The sequence below is a fragment of the Giraffa tippelskirchi genome, chromosome 3, assembly GCF_054371585.1.
Source record: "Giraffa tippelskirchi isolate mGirTip1 chromosome 3, T2T-mGirTip1v1.2.pri, whole genome shotgun sequence".
Taxonomy (NCBI): Eukaryota; Metazoa; Chordata; class Mammalia; order Artiodactyla; family Giraffidae; genus Giraffa; species Giraffa tippelskirchi.
The window spans coordinates 2065208-2083204 of record NC_137277.1 but is presented as its reverse complement, the minus strand read 5'-3'; the positions used below and the strand labels follow the sequence as shown (position 1 = coordinate 2083204).

The 17997-nt window shown below is 42.8% G+C and overlaps 2 protein-coding genes across 4 annotated transcripts in view; both read left to right on the top strand.

Annotated features, from left to right (window-relative positions):
- The window catches only part of ABCA6 (ATP binding cassette subfamily A member 6), a 64609-nt gene extending 61534 nt beyond the window's left edge, over positions 1-3075 (top strand). For all 3 annotated transcript variants that reach the window (XR_014079759.1, XR_014079758.1, XM_081580856.1), the window contains 3 exons: positions 686-765; positions 2345-2400; positions 2532-3075. Coding sequence is in view for 1 of the 3 variants with exons in the window: in XM_081580856.1 (XP_081436982.1) it covers positions 686-765; positions 2345-2400; positions 2532-2633 (238 nt within the window). In the remaining 2 variants the exon portion in view is untranslated. The remainder of the gene's footprint in view (positions 1-685; positions 766-2344; positions 2401-2531) is intronic.
- A 4613-nt stretch (positions 3076-7688) lies between these two features.
- Positions 7689-17997, top strand: part of LOC145542310 (ATP-binding cassette sub-family A member 9-like) — a 58255-nt gene continuing 47946 nt past the window's right edge. The window contains exons 1-6 of the mRNA XM_081580855.1: positions 7689-7944; positions 12714-12815; positions 14421-14628; positions 15731-15895; positions 16436-16539; positions 17121-17347. Coding sequence (XP_081436981.1) covers positions 7906-7944; positions 12714-12815; positions 14421-14628; positions 15731-15895; positions 16436-16539; positions 17121-17347 — 845 coding nt within the window. The 5' untranslated portion in view covers positions 7689-7905. The remainder of the gene's footprint in view (positions 7945-12713; positions 12816-14420; positions 14629-15730; positions 15896-16435; positions 16540-17120; positions 17348-17997) is intronic.

The window sequence follows — 17997 nt, the reverse complement described above, 5'->3', positions numbered from 1 at the left end:
AAGCCGTCTCAGTCCCCTCACTGTTATGACCCTCGCTCTCAACCACGTGTCTCCTGCCTTTGCTTTCTGGTTACAAGGATGAAATATTGGGATTAGTTCTAAATTATTCAAACTCATCAAAGGGATTCATTCAGAATGTCTATGTTCCACAAGAAAAAGGTTTGAATAAACTAAACTGAGCATTGTTGATGTTCAGTTGCTAAATGGTGTCTGACTCTTTGCAACCCCGTGGGCTGCAGCCCGCCGGACTCCCCCGTCCTTCACTGTTTCCTGGAACGCGCTCACACTCACGTCCATCGAGTCGGTGATGCCATCCAGCCATCTCACCCTCTGTCGCCCTCTTCTCCTGCCCTCCATCTTTCCCAGCATCAGGATCTTTTCCAATGAGTCAGCTCTTTGCATCAGGTGGCCAAAGTAGTGGAGCATAAATATAATTATACTGGATCATTTCCAGGAGAATTATCTCTAACCACCAGCCAACAAAGCCACTGCAAGAAATATCCATTGAAATTTATCTTATTGTTTAATATTGAAGCCAAATGTTACTTTGCATTAATTGTATTTGTTAATAAAATTTTAAAAAATAATAAAATTTATTTACTAGCTTTTAATATCAACTTTTATTTCGATGGTCATATTTCCCTTTGAAGCTCAAGGTGAAGTGTGGCACTTTTTCCATCTCCAGGTACTCCTCCTTCTCGGCTTACAGACTGCCTGTGCAGGATGTTCAGCCTCTCTCTCAGGCCTTTCACAAGTTAGAGACAGGTAAGAGTGGCCATTTTTAAATAAAACTTTTGAAGAATTAGTTCTCACCTTAATTATGTTCACTTTCAATTGATGTACAGTTGATTTACACTATTGTATTGGTTTCGGGCATACAAAATAGTGGTTCACAATTTTTGTAGATTATACTCCATTTAAAATTATTTTAAAGTATTGGCTATATTCTCTGTGCTGTACAATATATCCTTGTAGCTTTTTTATTTTATGTTATCTATCTGTCTATCTGTATACAATACACCTTCTTTATCCAGTTATCTGTTGATGGACACATAGTTTGCGTCCATATCTTAGCTATTGTAGACAATGCTGTTTTTGAACATTGGAGTGTATGAATCTTGTTGAATTAGTGTTTGCATTTTCTTTAGCTATATATCCAGGAGTGGGATTTCTAGATCACAGAGTAGTTCTATTTGTAGAACAAGCTGCAAGCTAGGAGACATTGGTAAAGCTACGTAACACCTGTGTGTCTAGATGGCTCATCTCTAAGTAAAAGGTAGTATCAGTGGCCACTTGGCAGGATTACTAGGAGGATTGAGTAAGTTCATCTGGAAGAGCCTAGAATGGTGCCCAACTCCTCACGTTTGAGACAAAAGAAATCTCTGGTTTGCTTTCTTGCTCTTCCTAAGTGTACCAGACACACCTGCCTACTCCTGCGCCGGGGCTTCACACTCTAATCCTTCTTCCCGGAATTCTGCTTCTTAAATATCCAGGCTCTTCCTCACTTCTTTTAGGTTTATGCTCAATTACCACCTTATTACTGTGGTCTTCCTTAAAACCATCCCGGAAAAAGAGCACCAACATCTCTTATTTCCTAGATATATCTTTTCTCCAGAGTAGCTACTATTATTTATTTTGTTACACATTTAAGTGCTTCTTTAGAATGCAAACGGCATGAAGGCAGAGGTTTAGGCTTTGCCTGATCTCTCCTGCTCCATCCCTGGCACCCAAGGCTGGCTCATGCACAGAGGATCCTCAGTGTGTAAACGGTGGGCCGGGCACCTGTGAGTGTGTGTGGGGTGCAGCTGAGGGCCGGTCTCATGCAGACTTCCTGGGGGGGAGCCCGGTAGAGAGACGAGCCTGCCAAGGAACTGGCGGTAGCACAGTGATGCAGGACTTGGAGGTCTTTTTAAAGGGAATGCGATGGAATTGCAACCTCCCTCGTGTATAAGAATGTATCGGTGAGTTCCTCAGTCCTTCAAGGAACTTGGCTGTCTCCCCAAGATACACGTACTAAGGAACAGGTTGGCTACGAAGTTCGTTTGAGTTTTTCCATAAGATGTTATGGAACGAAAGAACTTTTGTGGCCAACCCAGTAATAAACCATCATATCAGTAAGTAATGTGAGAAAATTCTAATATCAAGATGAGTTTAATATGTATTTACACCAATACTATGATTTTTCACTATCTCATTCTTTCCCCAAGCATTTGTTCATTCAGTTCTGTGTTCCATTTATATTCATTACTGGCACTTTTATTTCAGATGACTTTGAAAAGATGGTTGGTAATAAATAAAGCATCTAAGCATTGTAAGCATCCACTATCAGTCTGTTTTTTTTCAGTGAAACATAACTTGAACCTGGAAGAATACAGCCTCTCCCAGTGCACCTTGGAAAAGGTGGGTCATCCCGAGGGGCTGGTGTCACCCCTGCAAATTTCACATAAAAGTCCCGCGCCTATTGCCTGTTTCTTTTGAAGCCAATCAACAGCTAGCTGATTGTTTTTCCTTCTTCTTTGCCTCCCATTCAGGTGTTCTTAGAACTTTCTAAGGAGCAGGAGCTGGGAAATGTCAATGAAGAGGTTAATACGACCATGAGATGGAAACTCCTCTGCCACTCAGAGGGCCCTTGAAACCTCCAGCCCAACCATTCTCTGTTGATGTTATTTAAGCTCATGTCACATGTAACAATTAGCAGTATATATAATTTTAAAACGGCTTCCCAGGTGGCGCTAGTGGTAAAGAACTCGCCTGCCAATGAAGAGACACAAGAGATGCGGGTTTGATCCCTGGGTTGGGAAGATCCCCTGGAGGAGGGCACGGCACCCACTCCAGTATTCTTGCCTGGAGAACCCCATGGACAGAGGAGCCTGCTGAATGGCCTACTCAGGGCTCTGTGGTGACCTAAACGGGAAGGAAATCCAAAAAAGAGGAGTTGTGTGTATATGTATAACTAATTCTCTTTGCTGTACCATAGAAACTCTCACAACATTGTAAAGCAACTATACTTCGATAAAAATGAATAACAAAGACATAGATTTTATAAAGTAAAAAAATAAAATAAAAAATTTAAAATTGTGTAGTGGAAAGGTTGTTTATGTGTGGTGTGAAACAGATTGCTTTCCTATTTCAAGATGGTAGTTAGGCAAAAGGTAAGACAGGGAAAACAGATCTCAAAGACCTAGTAAACTTCCAGTAAAAAAAATTGGCTAGAAGGCAGACCATATTTGACCAATGTATTAGCTGAAAATTTCCTAGAGCTTAAAAACAGATACAAGTTCTTTGACTTCTTTTAAAAGGAAGTATAGTTGATATATGGGGCTTCTCTGATAGCTCAGTTGGTAAAAAATCTGCCTGCAATGCAGGAAGCCTGGTTTCAATCCCTGGGTTGGGAAGATCCCCTGGAGAAGGGAAAGACTACCCACTCCAGTATTCTGGCCTGGAGACTTCCATGGACTGTATAGCTCATGCAGTCGCAAAGAGTCAGACACAACTTCCTTATAGCTGATATATAATATTAATGTCATGTATACAATGTAGTGATTCAAAATTTTTACAGATTATACTTCATTTAAAGTTATTGCAAAACATTGATCGGCTCTTTCCCTGTGCTGTATAGTGTATCCTTGCAACTTATTTATTTACACACAGTGGTTTGTACTTCTTAACCCCTTTTCCTTCCCTACTTCCCTCACCCCACCGGTAACCACTAGTTTGCTCTCTATATCTGTGAGTCTGTTTCTGATTTGTTATATTCAGTCATTTATTTTTTAGATTTCACACATTAATGATCACATATTCATCCTTTACTACCCTGCCCAGCAAACCCTAAAGTTTAAAATTCTATATGAACTCGTTGGATGCTGTTCTGTTCTTTGTCACTTACAGGTGAGGAAAGTGAAGTTTCCAGAGAAAATCACTCACCAGCACTGCACAGCCCGTAAGAAACAGGGCTAAGGTTTCAAGGTCAAATGTGCTGAAGGACGTCCTCGGGGGCATCCAGATCAGGCCGTGGAGGGAAGACGGGAGACGCTGAGTGTTTGCATTTCCCAAGGAGCGTAGGTTCAGATACACTGGCCAACGTTTAAAGGTGAGCACCAGTAGAACAGCATACCCGGAGGTTCTCACCCAGAACGTTCCACATGAGAAGAGAGAAAAAGAGCAAGGAGAGGAACAGAGAGACACCATCTGTGTAGGCGTGGAGAAGAGGAGAACCACGGGCAAGCTTAATGTAGACGCTGTACCATCGGATGGCTGGATGGAATGGACTGTTGATCCTACGATTTACATTCCTTGCAGAAAGTAAAAGATTTGCAGAAGAGGTGAAAGAAAAATAAAATTATTCTGGTCCATGAGACATCCCAGAGGTAGATCATGTTGTTTAGTCGCTAAGTCATGTCTGACTCTTTTGCGACCCCGTGGACTGTAGCCCGCCAAGCTCCTCTGTCCATGGGATTGTCTAGGCAAGAATACTGGAGTGGGTAGACATTCCTTTCTCCAGGGGATCTTCCCAACCCAGGGGATTGACCCGCGTCTCCTGTGTCTCTTGAATTGGCAGGCAGTTTCTTTACTCTGAGCCATCTGGGAAGCCCAGGCAGATCACAGAGGGAGGCTAAGAGACACCCAAGAAATGGAATTGCAAATAAGATTGGAGAACAGTAACATGTCATACAAAGGATGTGACAAGACAAAAAAAAAAAAAGTTCATAAAGCAGGACCAAGTAAAATATCCTTATTATATTTTTAAGAAACATTTTGGGAGAGTATCTACCAAAACCCCAGTGCAGGCCGTGCATCTGGGTCAGAGAGGGTGAAGGGCAAGAGCCGAGCAGACTGGAAGAGAGCAGCGTTCCCTGCCTCTCTCTGACAGGCTCTGGGCTGCTGCATGCTCTCTGGGCAGATCAGGTTCTTACACGTCGGCCTGACGCGGTTTTGAGTGCCACACACAAGTCCCATGGCCCCAGGGACTCTGCACACATCGCCAGGAGAGTCCAGGAGGATGCTTCCGCTCCCTGCACAGGACATCATCTGACTTCTGGCCCTGGAGAGCACTGCTGCGGAACACAGGAGGCAAAAGTCAAGGAGAGCTGTTAAACGGACGCAGCTCCTTGAGCCTCGTTGCGGGAAAGAGATACCCAGAGGGCAGACGGCACAGCACTTGTCCTCCGAGCACCCGGCTGAAGGAGGGCTTTAACCCAGGTTCTGTTCCTCTCCAGCTGTTTGATTCTGTGCAAGTTATTTAAGCTCAGGGACTCACTTTACTTATCTGTAAAATAGTGATTATAGGAACGCCTGGGCTTTCCAGTGAAGGGGCTATGCTATGTATAGCCCTGTACTCTAATTAACAGGGCTTCTCTGAAAAATAAGAATGACTTTCTCATCACCCCCAGGTGAAGGGCTGGGAGCAGTAAAAAGTACATCGTGGAAAGACATCTTGAAAACAAGATGTTGAAGTACTGATGTGACTGATGGAAAACCATCAGTGACTGTTCCCATAACCAGAGCCTTGAGGGAGTTGCTGAGAAAGGGCGTCACTAGCCAAAGGGCTAAACAAAGTCATGAAAGGCCTGAAGGTTTGACATTGAGGACTGTGCATTGTATATCTTTATCCCCGATCTGAGATGGTAAAGAACAGATATCTCTAGAGCACTAATAAGGAAGTAGAAGTTAACAATAAAAGGCATGCGAGGATTAGGATCTGGGCTTTTGCCTGCAAATGGCATCAGCCCCCTGATCCCCACGTTATTTCTGAGTCTTCTTTTTCTTTACTCTTCTGCAGCACCGCTCCCTTGGGTCGGTTTGTTGTTGGGCTGGTCCAGGTGGTTCAGAGGTAAAGAAGCTGCCTGCCAATGCAGGAGACACAGCCCTGGGTTCCATCCCTGGGTCAGGAAGATGCCCTGGAGGCGGGCACGGCAGCCTCTCCAGCGTTCTTGCCTGGGGAATCGGGTAGACAGAGGGGCCTGGCGGGCTACAGTCCATAGCATCTCCAAAGAGTCAGACACAGCTGAGCAGGCGTGTACACATGCAGGGTGATGCCCGCCTCAGGAGATTCTTATGTTTATTCAATGTGGCAATATTTCACTGTGCCTTGAACATAATAAATACCATATGTGGTTGCTTCATAAGGACATTATGCTACAAAATTAGTGCTATTCCGCTTTTGAAATCCCAAAGGACAAGTTTTTTAATTGGGAAGCTGAAACTAAAGCTTATTTAGAAGAGTGCAGACATGACTTGATCAAGAAAATGTTGAAAAAGATTAATGAGGGTGTGCTTGCTGTGTTACGACACTATAAAGATTACCACGTGGTCAAGGGAGAGGCCAGCATGTTAAGAAAAGAATCCAGTCCAGAAGCCAACTAGGGTCAGAAGACATAATCTCTCTCCGAGATACAAATTTCTTCTGAAAAAAAATGTCCGCATTATAGTCTCTGGCAAGTGTTAGTAAGTATGATAATTTTGTATCTTCTGCAGAAGACAGCAGATGTATCGAAACAATCAGAGTCTGCCTTTGTTTGACAGTCGCAGGTATCAATGAGGTCAATCTGCCTCTATTTTGCTAGCCTAGCGATTTCTGGACTCATACAATTAGCAAGAGAATAAATGTGAGAGAATGGGAGGTAAATGAGGAAGATCTCACGTGATTATCACGGCCCGTAGGAAACGGATGGGTCTACTTGGTTTGAGAATTACCTGCACAGCATTTACCCTCAGGGGTGTTTCCAGGAAGCAGTTACAGTACAGGGGACGTAACAGATCCACACAGAGAGAGAGACGCTGGTCCCTACTCACCTTTCTTCTCCACGAGTTACTCTTTCATGAAATTACAACTTTGTAATTTCATGAGCAAAATTTTCACTTTCTTTTAGAATTGCCTCATCTTTGATTTACCTGAAATGCTCAAAAAAAGATAGAACGGCAGCTCTTGCCTGTTAAAAATGTTTCTTCAATACTATGAAAAACAAGATGTACTAAAAACCAGTGGCTGCTTACAGAGAAAGTAGTCTGCCTTCTGGCACTTTTGCAGAAATAGCAAGCTTGTAGATCTTGGAAGGGCAGGTGCTTTTAGCTGACATCGCTCTAAGGACTCTCCTATTCCCCACTGCAAGAGAGATGCTGCAGGTAGCTTGTATGTGACACAACTCAAGTGAAGATGAAAATTCAGCTCATTTTGTTCCCTTAAAAAATCACATTCTTCATCTCCATATTTCTATATCCAGATTTTAAGAACTAAATTTCAGTGGAGACTTCTGAGTTCCTTTCTGGCCCATTTCTGTATTTGTCATTTTTTTTTCAGATGGGTGCAAGAGTGCTTCTCACAGGCATCCCCCGGGCTCAGCACAGAGTGTGTATGTGTGTGTTAGCGGCTCAGCCTGGCCCAACTCTTGGCGACCCCATGGACAGTAGCCCACTAGGCTCATCTGCCCATGGGATTCTCCCAGGAATACTGGAGTGGGTTGCCTTCCCTTCTCCACGTCATTATTTTCTTTTTCTTTTTCACTTGTCTCTGCTCTGTTCCGAGCTGTTTCTTTACTTGTGTTTCTTTAAAAGACTGTGTTGGGCGTCAGCTCTCCCAGGAGGGCCTTGTATGAAAAAGCTAATTGGAAAAGACTCGCTTCTCTTTGATTTGATAGTACTTATGCTCGTTGTGTCCAGCCAGCCATCTGCAGCTACGAACTCCCTGCTGAGGAGCTGGCAGGGAGACAAAGAAGTGGAAAACTGTAAAGAAATCGCCATGTGATGTGAGCACAGAGTTTTTGGCAGCCTGGCTGAATTAAGACCATAATCCTTTTCGGAAATCATTCTGCATGGAACTATTCACAATAAACATGAAATTAAAAGCGTGATGTAGTAGTGACCCAAAAGGAATGTGAATTCTTCTCCAGGACCCGCGGAGACCCGTGGATGAACTGTTTCTGGAGTCTTGCTCCAGCTTTCCTGAGAGTAAGTTAACCTCTGAAATCGTGGTTTTGCATATGAAAATATAACGTGTTACTTCAAACAGGGAATGCCAAACACTTGGATGAAAACTATCAGATGCAGGATGTTGTTAGCAAGTCATTTTGATTTTTCAAATCATCTGAGTATTTCATATTGTATTGCTAAATAACCATTTGGAGAACCAAGATTTATTTAACTTTTTACCCTATGACTAAAGCATGTTAGGACAAATAGCATGTTTTATCTAAGGGACTATTGGATAAGCTGAACGGAATGTGACTTTATGTTGCCTCTTTACAAAGATGAACTATATTTCTCAAACTGTAAGAACTACTTATTCTTTTTTGTTCATTTTCAATTTTGTTGCCAGAGGCTTTATACACATGAGGGGGGATACAGGATTTTCTGAGTATTAATTTTTTTTTTTTAACTAGAGACCTAACGTTCTGAGTATTTAAATGATTTAACTGGCTTCATCAAGAAATCTTAAGGCTGTATTTTCATTGACCTTGTTTATCATCTGAAATTTATGTGAAATTTGTTGTGTAACATGTTTATTCTCTGAATACTGGGAATCCTGTCTGAATAGGAAATGACTGGCTTTTATAGCCAAGTTATTATTTCTACATCACACGGGCTTCTATTCAGAGCAATTTAAGCTAAATAGATGTTTTGTGCGACTACAGTGAATGGTATTTTTATTTCTGACCAGGACATGCTGTGGGAAAAAAAAAAAAACCAGCCTTAACAGCAAGAAACGCCACAATCATGACTAAATCACGTTCATTCTTCTTTAAAATATTCTCCAGCACATGCATTCATCCCCGGCAAGAGAAAAGAGTAGAGGAGACCCCAGCAGCGTGTTAGCCCTTCCAGACACCACGGTCTACTGCAGCATTGGCTTCCTAACCAGAAATGTTTAACATACGAGCATATTTGTTCTTTTCTGTCTGTCTCTGGCTGCATCAGGTCCTTACTGCTGGGCAGGCTTCTATCGAGCTGCCGCCCCGGGGCTTCTCATCGCGCTGGTGCCTCCTGCCGCCGATCCCGGGCTCCAGGGCCCTCCGCGTCAGTGTCTGCGGCTTGCAGGCTCCAGACACGGGCTCAGACTCACCGGCTTAGTGGCTCTGCACAAGTGGGATCTTCCCAGACCAGGGTGTGAACCAGTGTCCCTTGCATTGCAAAGCAGATTCGTAACAACCAGGGCACCAGAGAAGCCCTGGAAATATTTTGGTTTGGTTTTAGTCAGAGTCCCCAGCTGCCACGGTCTGCTCTGATGACATTATCATCAGGAACTCATCCACACAGCTTTTAAATCCTTCCTTCATTCCTGGACAGGTTCTAAACCTGAACCCACACCCTAAAGAGACGTATCATTGTACAGCTTCGGAGGTTAAGAAGTGGGACCTGAGGGTCACTGGACCAAAATCAAGATGTTGGCAAGGCTGTGCTCCTTTCTGGAGGATGTAGGAGAGAATTCTGTTTTCTTATCTTTTTTGGCTTCTAGACGCATCTGTGTCTGTGGCTCATGCCCTTCTTTCTCTATCTTGGAAGCAAACAACAGGTTGAGTCCTTGAAACAACACTTTAGGGGCTTCCCAGCTGGCGCAGTGGTAAAGAATCCGCCTGCCAATGCAGGAGACGCAAGAGATATGGGTTCGATCCTTGGGTTGGGAAGATCCCCTGGAGGAGGAAATGGCAACCCACTCCAGTATCCCTGCCTGGGAAATCCCATGGTCAGAGGAGCCTGGCGGGCTACAGTCTATGGGTTTGCAAAGAGTCAGACACGACAGACTGACTGAGCACAAACACTGAATCGCTTTACTCTGACCTCCTCTTCTGCCTCCCTTTTGCACATCTAAGGACCCTTGTGATGATGCTGGCTCTGCCCTGATCATCCAAGCTCACCTCCCTGATTTGAAGTCAGTTGGTTACCAACTTTACGACAGGCTGCTACCTTTACTCACCTGTGCCCCGGGTGCATGGCTTAGTAGCGAGGTCTCCAGACCTTGGCAACCTGGGTTAAATCCCTGGCCTTGTGGACCTGTGTTTGTGCTTCAGGTTCCTCATCTGTGGAATGGGGAGAATAACATCACAAAGATTTATTGGAAGGGTTAAACTAATTTTAATAAAACAGGCAGAGCTACCTGGAACATAAAAAAAGCATCATTAAATATAGTTAGTTCCTTTCCAATCTCTTATATTCAAACTACTTCCACGCTCTCATTGTTTCAGCTGAATGATTGAATGATTGGTTCAAACAAAACTCCTGTCTGTTTTCATCATTTATTTTCCTCAGTTTAAAACTCCCGTTTCACATGCTACCTCTACTCCCATCCCCACTGGTCACCTTTTATTTTTTTCTAATTGAATGAAAGATTCTTTCAATTCAATTGTTGTTGTTGTTCAGTTGCTCAGTCATGTCTGACTCTTTGCAACTCCATGAACTGCAGCACGCCAGGCTTCCCTGTCCTTCACTATCTCCTGGAGTTTGCTCAAACTCATGTCCATTGAGTCCATGATGCCATCCAACCATCTCATCGTCTGTCGTCCCCTTCTCCTCCCGCCCTCAATTTTTCCCAGCTTCAGGGTCTTTTCCAGTGAGTCGGCTCTTTGCATCAGGTACTTTACAGTTTTATAAAGTCTCACACACATGAATCCATATACTCCCCTGACCACCCCTTTCCCCTACCTGCCCCTGTGTCTCCCTCCTCTCTCCCAACTGACAACCACTGGTTTGTTCTCTGTATTTGAGGGCCTGTGTCTTTTTTGTTTTATTCACTAGTTTGTAATATTTTTTTAGATTCCACATACACGTGATGTCATACAGTATTTGTCTTTCTCTATCTGCCTTATTTTCCTTAGCATAATGCTCTCCAAGTCCATCCATATTGTTGCAAATGGAAAAATTTATTTTTTCTAACAGTAATATTCCATCTTCTTTAGCCATTCTCTGTTGGTGCACACTGGGTTGCTTCCACACCCTGGCAATTATAAATAATGCTACTAGGAACATTGGGGAAGGGACAGTGAAAGTCCCTCAGTCGCATCTGACTCTTTGCGACCCCATGGACTGTACAGTCCATGCAATTCTCCAGGCTGGAATACTGGAACGGGTAGCCTTTCCCTTCTCCAAGGGATCTTCCCGACCCAGGTCTCCCACATTACAAGCGGATTCTCTACCAACTGAGCCACAGGGGAAGCCCGAATATTGGGCTGTGTGTATCTTTTCAAATGAGTGTTTTTGTTATTTTCAGATATACACCCAGCAGTGGCACTGCTCAGCCATGTGGTACTTCTGTTTTTAGTTTTGCAAGAAACCTTGGCATGCCTCTCCACAGTGGCTGCACCCATTTACATCCCACCCACAGTGCTCAAGGGTTCCCTTTTCTCCACATCCTCACCAGCATTTGTAATTTGTGGCGTTTCGGATAATGGCATTCTGACCGTTGTGAGGTGATATCTCATTGCGGTTTGGGTTTGCATTTCCCCGATGATTACTGATATGATCCTGAGCATCTTTTCTTGTGCCGCTGCATTTCCTCCTTGGAAAAATGTCTATTCAGCTCTCCTGCCCACTTTTTAATAGAGTTGTTTGTTTTTAGGGGGTTGAGTTGTAGGTGCTGGTTATATATGTTGAATGGCTATTGGTCACCTCTTCATTGTCCTGGATGTTCTTTATTGCACACAGTATTAATTAATATGGACTTGCCAGGTGGCTCAGGGGTAAAGAACCCGCCTGCCAATGCAGGAGGTGAAGGTTCACTCTCTGGGTCAGGAAGATCCCCTAGAGAAGGGAATGGTGACCGACTCCAGTATTCCTGGGAAATCCCAACGACAGAGAAGCCTGGTGAGCTATAGTCCATGGGGGCGCAAAAGAGTCAGACAGAATGGAGCAGCTGAGGATGCATGCATTAATTAATATAAATGACATAGTGGTATCACTGTCAACCTTCTTTCCCATTTTTTAAATTGGCACTATGTTTTAAAATCTCTTCACGTGGATCAGTGGGTACTGATTTACTGCCTCTGAATCCTACCCGGTACTCTATGAGCTGTATCCATTCAAATTTGATGACATTGCACCGCGATACTCTACATTACGAAGAGCATCCTGGTACAGGTCCCCGCATGGACTCGTGTGGGAGTGTCCTTGGCATACACACCAGGGGCAGTACTGGCCAACAGCAGGATGCTGCTAAGTAGTATCAGCTGGTGATGAATCTCTAGAATGGCTGTGTGGTCATCTCCCGCTGACAGTACATGCTGTTCCTTTATCCCTGTTAAAGAACTGAACTTGACTGTTGAATTCTCTAATTTTCTCAGTCTAATGAGGAATCAACACACAGGACGTGTGCACACACTTGTTTGGAGTTTTCTTTCTCCTGAGCGCTATCATCCCTTCGCGTGTTTTTCAGCTTTTCTGGCTCCCTTTGCTACTTTTGACTTCCCTGGTGGCTCAGGTTATAAAGCGTCTGCCTACAATGTGGGAGATCCGAGTTCAGTCCCTGGGTTGGAAAGATCTCCTGGGGAAGGAAATGGCAACCCACTCCAGTATTCTTGCCTGGAAAATTCCATGGATGGAGGAGCCTGTCAGGCTACACTCTGTGGTGTCGCAAAGAGTCGGACACGACTGAGCGCCTTCACTTCACTTTGCTACTCATGCGATTGGGAACAGCTGTTGTGATGTTTCTTTTTGGTTGGATTGCACAATGTTTTCTATTTCTAACCCTCACATTTTCTCCCTTTACTTTCTCCTTTTAAAATAAACAGGTCAGGATGAGCAAGAGGCACTTCAGCGTGGGTCAGCAAATGAGGGCACTTGTTGGCAAGAATTTTCTTAAGAAATGGAGGATGAAAAGAGAGACCTTGTCGGTACGGTTCAGAGTCCATGTCATCTCATATTTAACAGAGGACAGAGTACTTTCTTGAGCACAAACACTTTATCTGTTTTCTTTACTCTTTCATAGATATTCTATTTCTAATTAGCAGGCTGGATTTTTTTTTTTTTCAAATTCTGAGCTTTGCTATTATTTCAAGTGAGATTCCTTTCAAATATGAAATTTCATTATGATACATCTTATTGAAAGCAATTTGTAAAGAATTTACATTCAGAAACTCCATGAAAACTAAAGCTATGAAAATAAACTCCCATAAAAATAAAGCCTGAAAATTTATCCCACTGGGGTAGCAATTACATCTGAATTCATTTGAATCTCATAAAGGAATAAGTACAGAAATTCAGCAGGAAAGTGAAAGAAATTTACTTAATCCGGAAAGTAACCAAAGTTTAATGCAGAAAGTAATAGAAAATTAAACAAACAAAAAAACTCCAAGGACAAATTGTAACACTTTCACCCCATTGTACTGTGGACAGAGATGATGTCGATTTGAAAGAAATCATGAGCAGAAAAACAAAGAGGAAAGGAAAATGGCATTTGAACTCGTGCCTGTAGCGAGCTTCGTAAGGATGATCACATGCTATTCATGTAGGAAATTTAGTAAATTCAGAAAAATCTAATTTAAAATCACTTGTAAAATGTCCATATTTCAAGAGTGGATATATTAACATTTCACTTTCTGAGCACTGTGAGTGTGCACGTGTTCTTTCAACAAATATGCGCTGAGTGCTTAAACCAGCAGTTGATTAAAGTATACAAAGATCCCTGTATGGAGGAAGGATTATATACACATAAAAGCTGGAGTCTATGCTAGAGAGATGTTTTATGTCTTTTTATCTCTTTTAGTATAAGGATTATAACTGTCAATTTATTTATCTAAACAGATATAGGTGTAAAACCAAACCAACATATGAGTTAAAGTACGATCATCTGGTGAATAAGATATATACCTCTTTTAAAGGCCATGTGTTAGAATTATGAGCTTCCCTTGTAGCTGAGACAGTGAAGAATCCACTTGCAATGCGGGAGACCTGGGTTTGATCCCTATAACTGAACAATAAAGTGTGTTCTTATCAGATTTCAAATGCATTTGAAATTCTGGTACATTTCCAATTCCAGAATGCTATCACAATGACAAAGGCTTTTAAAAGTCTTTTCATGAAGCTGTCTTCTTTTTGGAGCTATCTTCTTTTGCATTTGGGCAGCAGAAAATAAATATACCACTTCATTCCTGATTATGGAGGCAGATTGCCTATTTCATTCTAATGAACATTTCTTTATCATTCTCACTCAAGGGTCAACACGACCATTCATGAAGCAATTCAGCCTTTAACATTTGCATTAAAGTAAATAAATTTAAATCATTAATTGTAATTGGAATTGACACTACAACTCTGTCTTGATGGATGATGTGCATAGTTCAAAATACGCAGATTAAGGAACAGAAGAAAGTCGAAACACTTAAAAACTGGAAGAGAGGAAAAAACAGTGTCCAAGCAACCCAAGACAACTAAGAGTTTTTAAACCATTGATCGGTCCGTGCAGGACGGCTGTTGACTCGCTTCCTCTCTCTCTGCAGGAATGGCTCTTCTCGTGTCTGCTAGTGCTGTTTGCTCACCTGTTTTCCTCTAATTTACACCAAGTTAATGACGTCCCTCGACTGCCTGCTGTGGACTTGGGACGTGTAGATAATTTTAATGATTCTGATTATGTTATTGCATTCGCTCCTGAATCCAAAACCACCCAGGAGATCATGAATAAGTTGGCTTCTGCCCCTTTCGTAAAAGGTAAGTTTTAGGCAGGTTGTGGTAATTTCCTTATTTGCAAAATACACAAATTCATTTGCAATTTCTTTGATAAACTGTGTTCAACGTTCAAGTGTCTAGATTTAGTTAACATTAATTCATATTCCTCTCGAGTATCAAGGAGATTTTCTTACTGTTTACTTGTCTTCTATTGAAGAAATTTTATATTAAAAAAGTGATCCTCATCGTGGTCCTTATCAAATGAGACAGTCCAGGATCATTCAGACGTATGTTTGTGAGAAGACTCTGGGAAGATTGGGAGGTGGTGACAGCGTGGCCTTTTAATCTCTTCAAATACTTCTTTTGGGTTTCCTCTGGCCGATCACCTTGCTTTGCCTGGTTCTGAGTCTGTATTTGGCTTCCCCCATGGCTCAGTGGTTAAAGAATCTGCCTGCAATGCAGGAAGCCCCGGAGACACGGGCTAGATCCCTGGGTCAGGAAGATCCCCTGGAGGACGGCATGGCAACTCACCCCAGTCTTCTTGCCTGGGGAATCCCATGGACAGAGGAGCCTGGAGGCCCCAGCACACGAGGTCACACAGAGCTGGACACGAGCCCAAGGCGGGGTCTGGTTTGTCTCTGGGGCCCCCCGTGTGCCCACCTCCGTTAGCTAAGGCGGAGTCTAGCGATGAGGCCTAAGGGAAGGCTGACATCACTCCTCTTTTGACCTCCCAGGAGCCTACCCATGCATGTGCAGTCAGGAGGGTCTCCTTGACCTCAGGATGAGGAATCTGTGGTCTCTTATCTCTTATGCAGATAGGACTCCGCTTCTCCTCCCTCCTGCTGCTTTAGAGCGTCTGTCCGAAGGGGCCAGACTCTGCTGCTCCAGCTGGGGCCCATCCATCTCCTGCCTCAAAACTAAGGGCAACGTGTCCAACAAAACTAGGTGACAAGGCGCCTCCTGTGACCTCAGAACATCAGGGGTGGGAATAGGGTCTCTGACAGACCCGAGAAGAGAACAAGAACCCTGTCAGAGGACAGCAGCGGCCCCTGCAGAGCGGAGGGGCCAAGCCTGGGGCAGTGAAGCTGTCCCGAACCGCAGCCACAGAAACCTCACCCGGCTGTCCCCTCCTCTCACGCTGCAGGAAGAGCCATCTCGGGCTGGCCTGATGAACAGAGCATGGGTGAGCTGGAGCTAAACTATTCTACGGACGTGGTGAGAGTCATCTTTAAAGACGCCTTCTCATACCATTTGAAGTTTTTGTGGGGATATAGAATCCCCACGATGAAGGAGCACAGAGACCATTCAGGTAACCTTCCTACTGGGAAAAAAATCTATTTTTTGCTATATTGTCATTAGCCACAAGGAGGCCTATGTGATAGTAGATGTCTATTATCTACAAACATACACAACATAAAGTTCAATTTCTGAACATACGCCAGATTCATTCTTATTAAATAAAGCCTATGATCTTAAGTGTATTTTTTAAGAAATTATATTGCTATCATTCCTATGTTACTCCTAAATAAAACCTCAAGAAAAGGCTCTTGCTCAATGATTTCCAATCATTAAAAAAAGTAGTGCTTTATTGGCACAAGCAACAGAAGAACAAAGCTCAACAAAACATTCTCAACTAATGGAGAGAATGCATAAGATTTAATGAAAAGTTACTGAGAGCAGATCTTAAGAACTGATAAAGCATGTCTGGTAAGAATCCTTACCATCCATTATATTATTGCGGACCAGGACTGTATTTTGGAACTTTTGAAATTCTGATTTTCCCTGTATCCCAGACTGTCCCATCTCATCATAATAGGTGTTTTCTTTTTTTCTTTTTTTCCCCCTAAAGCTCATTGTCAAGTAATGGATGAAAGTGTCATATGTGAAGGTTCTTTGTTCTGGGAGAAAGGCTTTGTAGCTTTTCAAGCTGCTATTAATGCTGCCATCATAGAAGTGAGTATTGAGTTCAAGGAAACTAACTGCTTTGAAAATCTGGTTTTCATAGAGGGTGATTGAATGGATCTGTCATTTAATTAATTTAGTCACTTAATATGGAACAACACGCTGAATGATTACTCTACCTGAACCTTACACCGAGCACTGAGGATTAAGAAATAAGTAGAACACAGGCACTTTTCTCCAGGGATCCTGGATCATGGGGGATAGAAATATGAATAAATAGTTGTAGTGAGAGTTCTGGCTCTGTCGTGGAATGGAAGTGATGGCGAGGCAGGCCACAGGCAGAGGATTCTCTGGTGAGATGTATCAAAGAAGACTTACTAACCAAAGCGACACTTCAGAAGTGACTTCACGTGTGGGTAGAATTTTATCCACTGGAGATACTAAGTAAGGATATTCTAAGGAATCGAGACAAAATCTAGTATATTCCAGGATTCACAAGGGGACGAATCATGATGGACACACATATAGATTAAATGTGGAGTGAATGCATGTAACTTCTATAATTGAGACAAAATGCATGAGGCTATAATTAGCTTGATGCCAACACTGTGTTCATTGCTGTCTTTCTTTAGATCACAACGAATCATTCGGTGATGGAAAAACTGATGTCAGTGACTGGTGTAAATATGAAGATACTGCCTTTTGTTGCCCAAGCAGGAGTTATGACTGATTTTTTCATTTTCTTCTGCGTTATTTCTTTTTCTGCCTTCATATACTACGTATCAGTCAGTGTTACACAAGAAAGACAATTCATGAAGCCACTGATGACAGTGATGGGACTTCGAGAGTCAGCCTTCTGGTAAACCCCATGGCTACACTCCATCCTGCAACATAAAGAGAATAAGTTAGCTGGTTGGACCCCCTAGACCTGTAAAGTATATTTAAACCTGATACCATCATAATGTAGTGCCTTGTGTAGGAAAGGAGTGAATGGGCCTGTAGGTTCCATACAAACCAGTGGCCACATTAAACGCATAAAATACAGCACTTCATTTAATTATCTTATTATTTTTCAGTAGAGGATAAGGAAGTTTAAACAGAATAAGTAACTACCTTCAGGGTCAGATAGGTACAGTGTAGCAGAGAAAGCTTAAACCAGCTTCATAGAAGGGGAGAGTTTATTCTTTCCTTATAAAGAAGCTTTCTTCCTGATTCTTTGAAATCAATCGCAAAAAAAAAAAAAAAGACAAACAAAACTTATCTTCATTTCCATCTAAATATGTGTCTCTATCTATATCCAATGTCTACGTGTATAAATGTGTCTACGTCCAGTCTATATCTAGTTATCTGTGTCAGGGGTTGGCAAACTGAGTGGCTCATTTGTTTTTACAAAACTTGGAATGATCAGAGGCAAAAGCAGAAGAGGGGAGCAGAGGTTGGGATGGTTGGAGGGCATCACCGACTCAGCAGACGTGAATCTGAGCAAACTCCAGGAGATGGTGAAGCAAA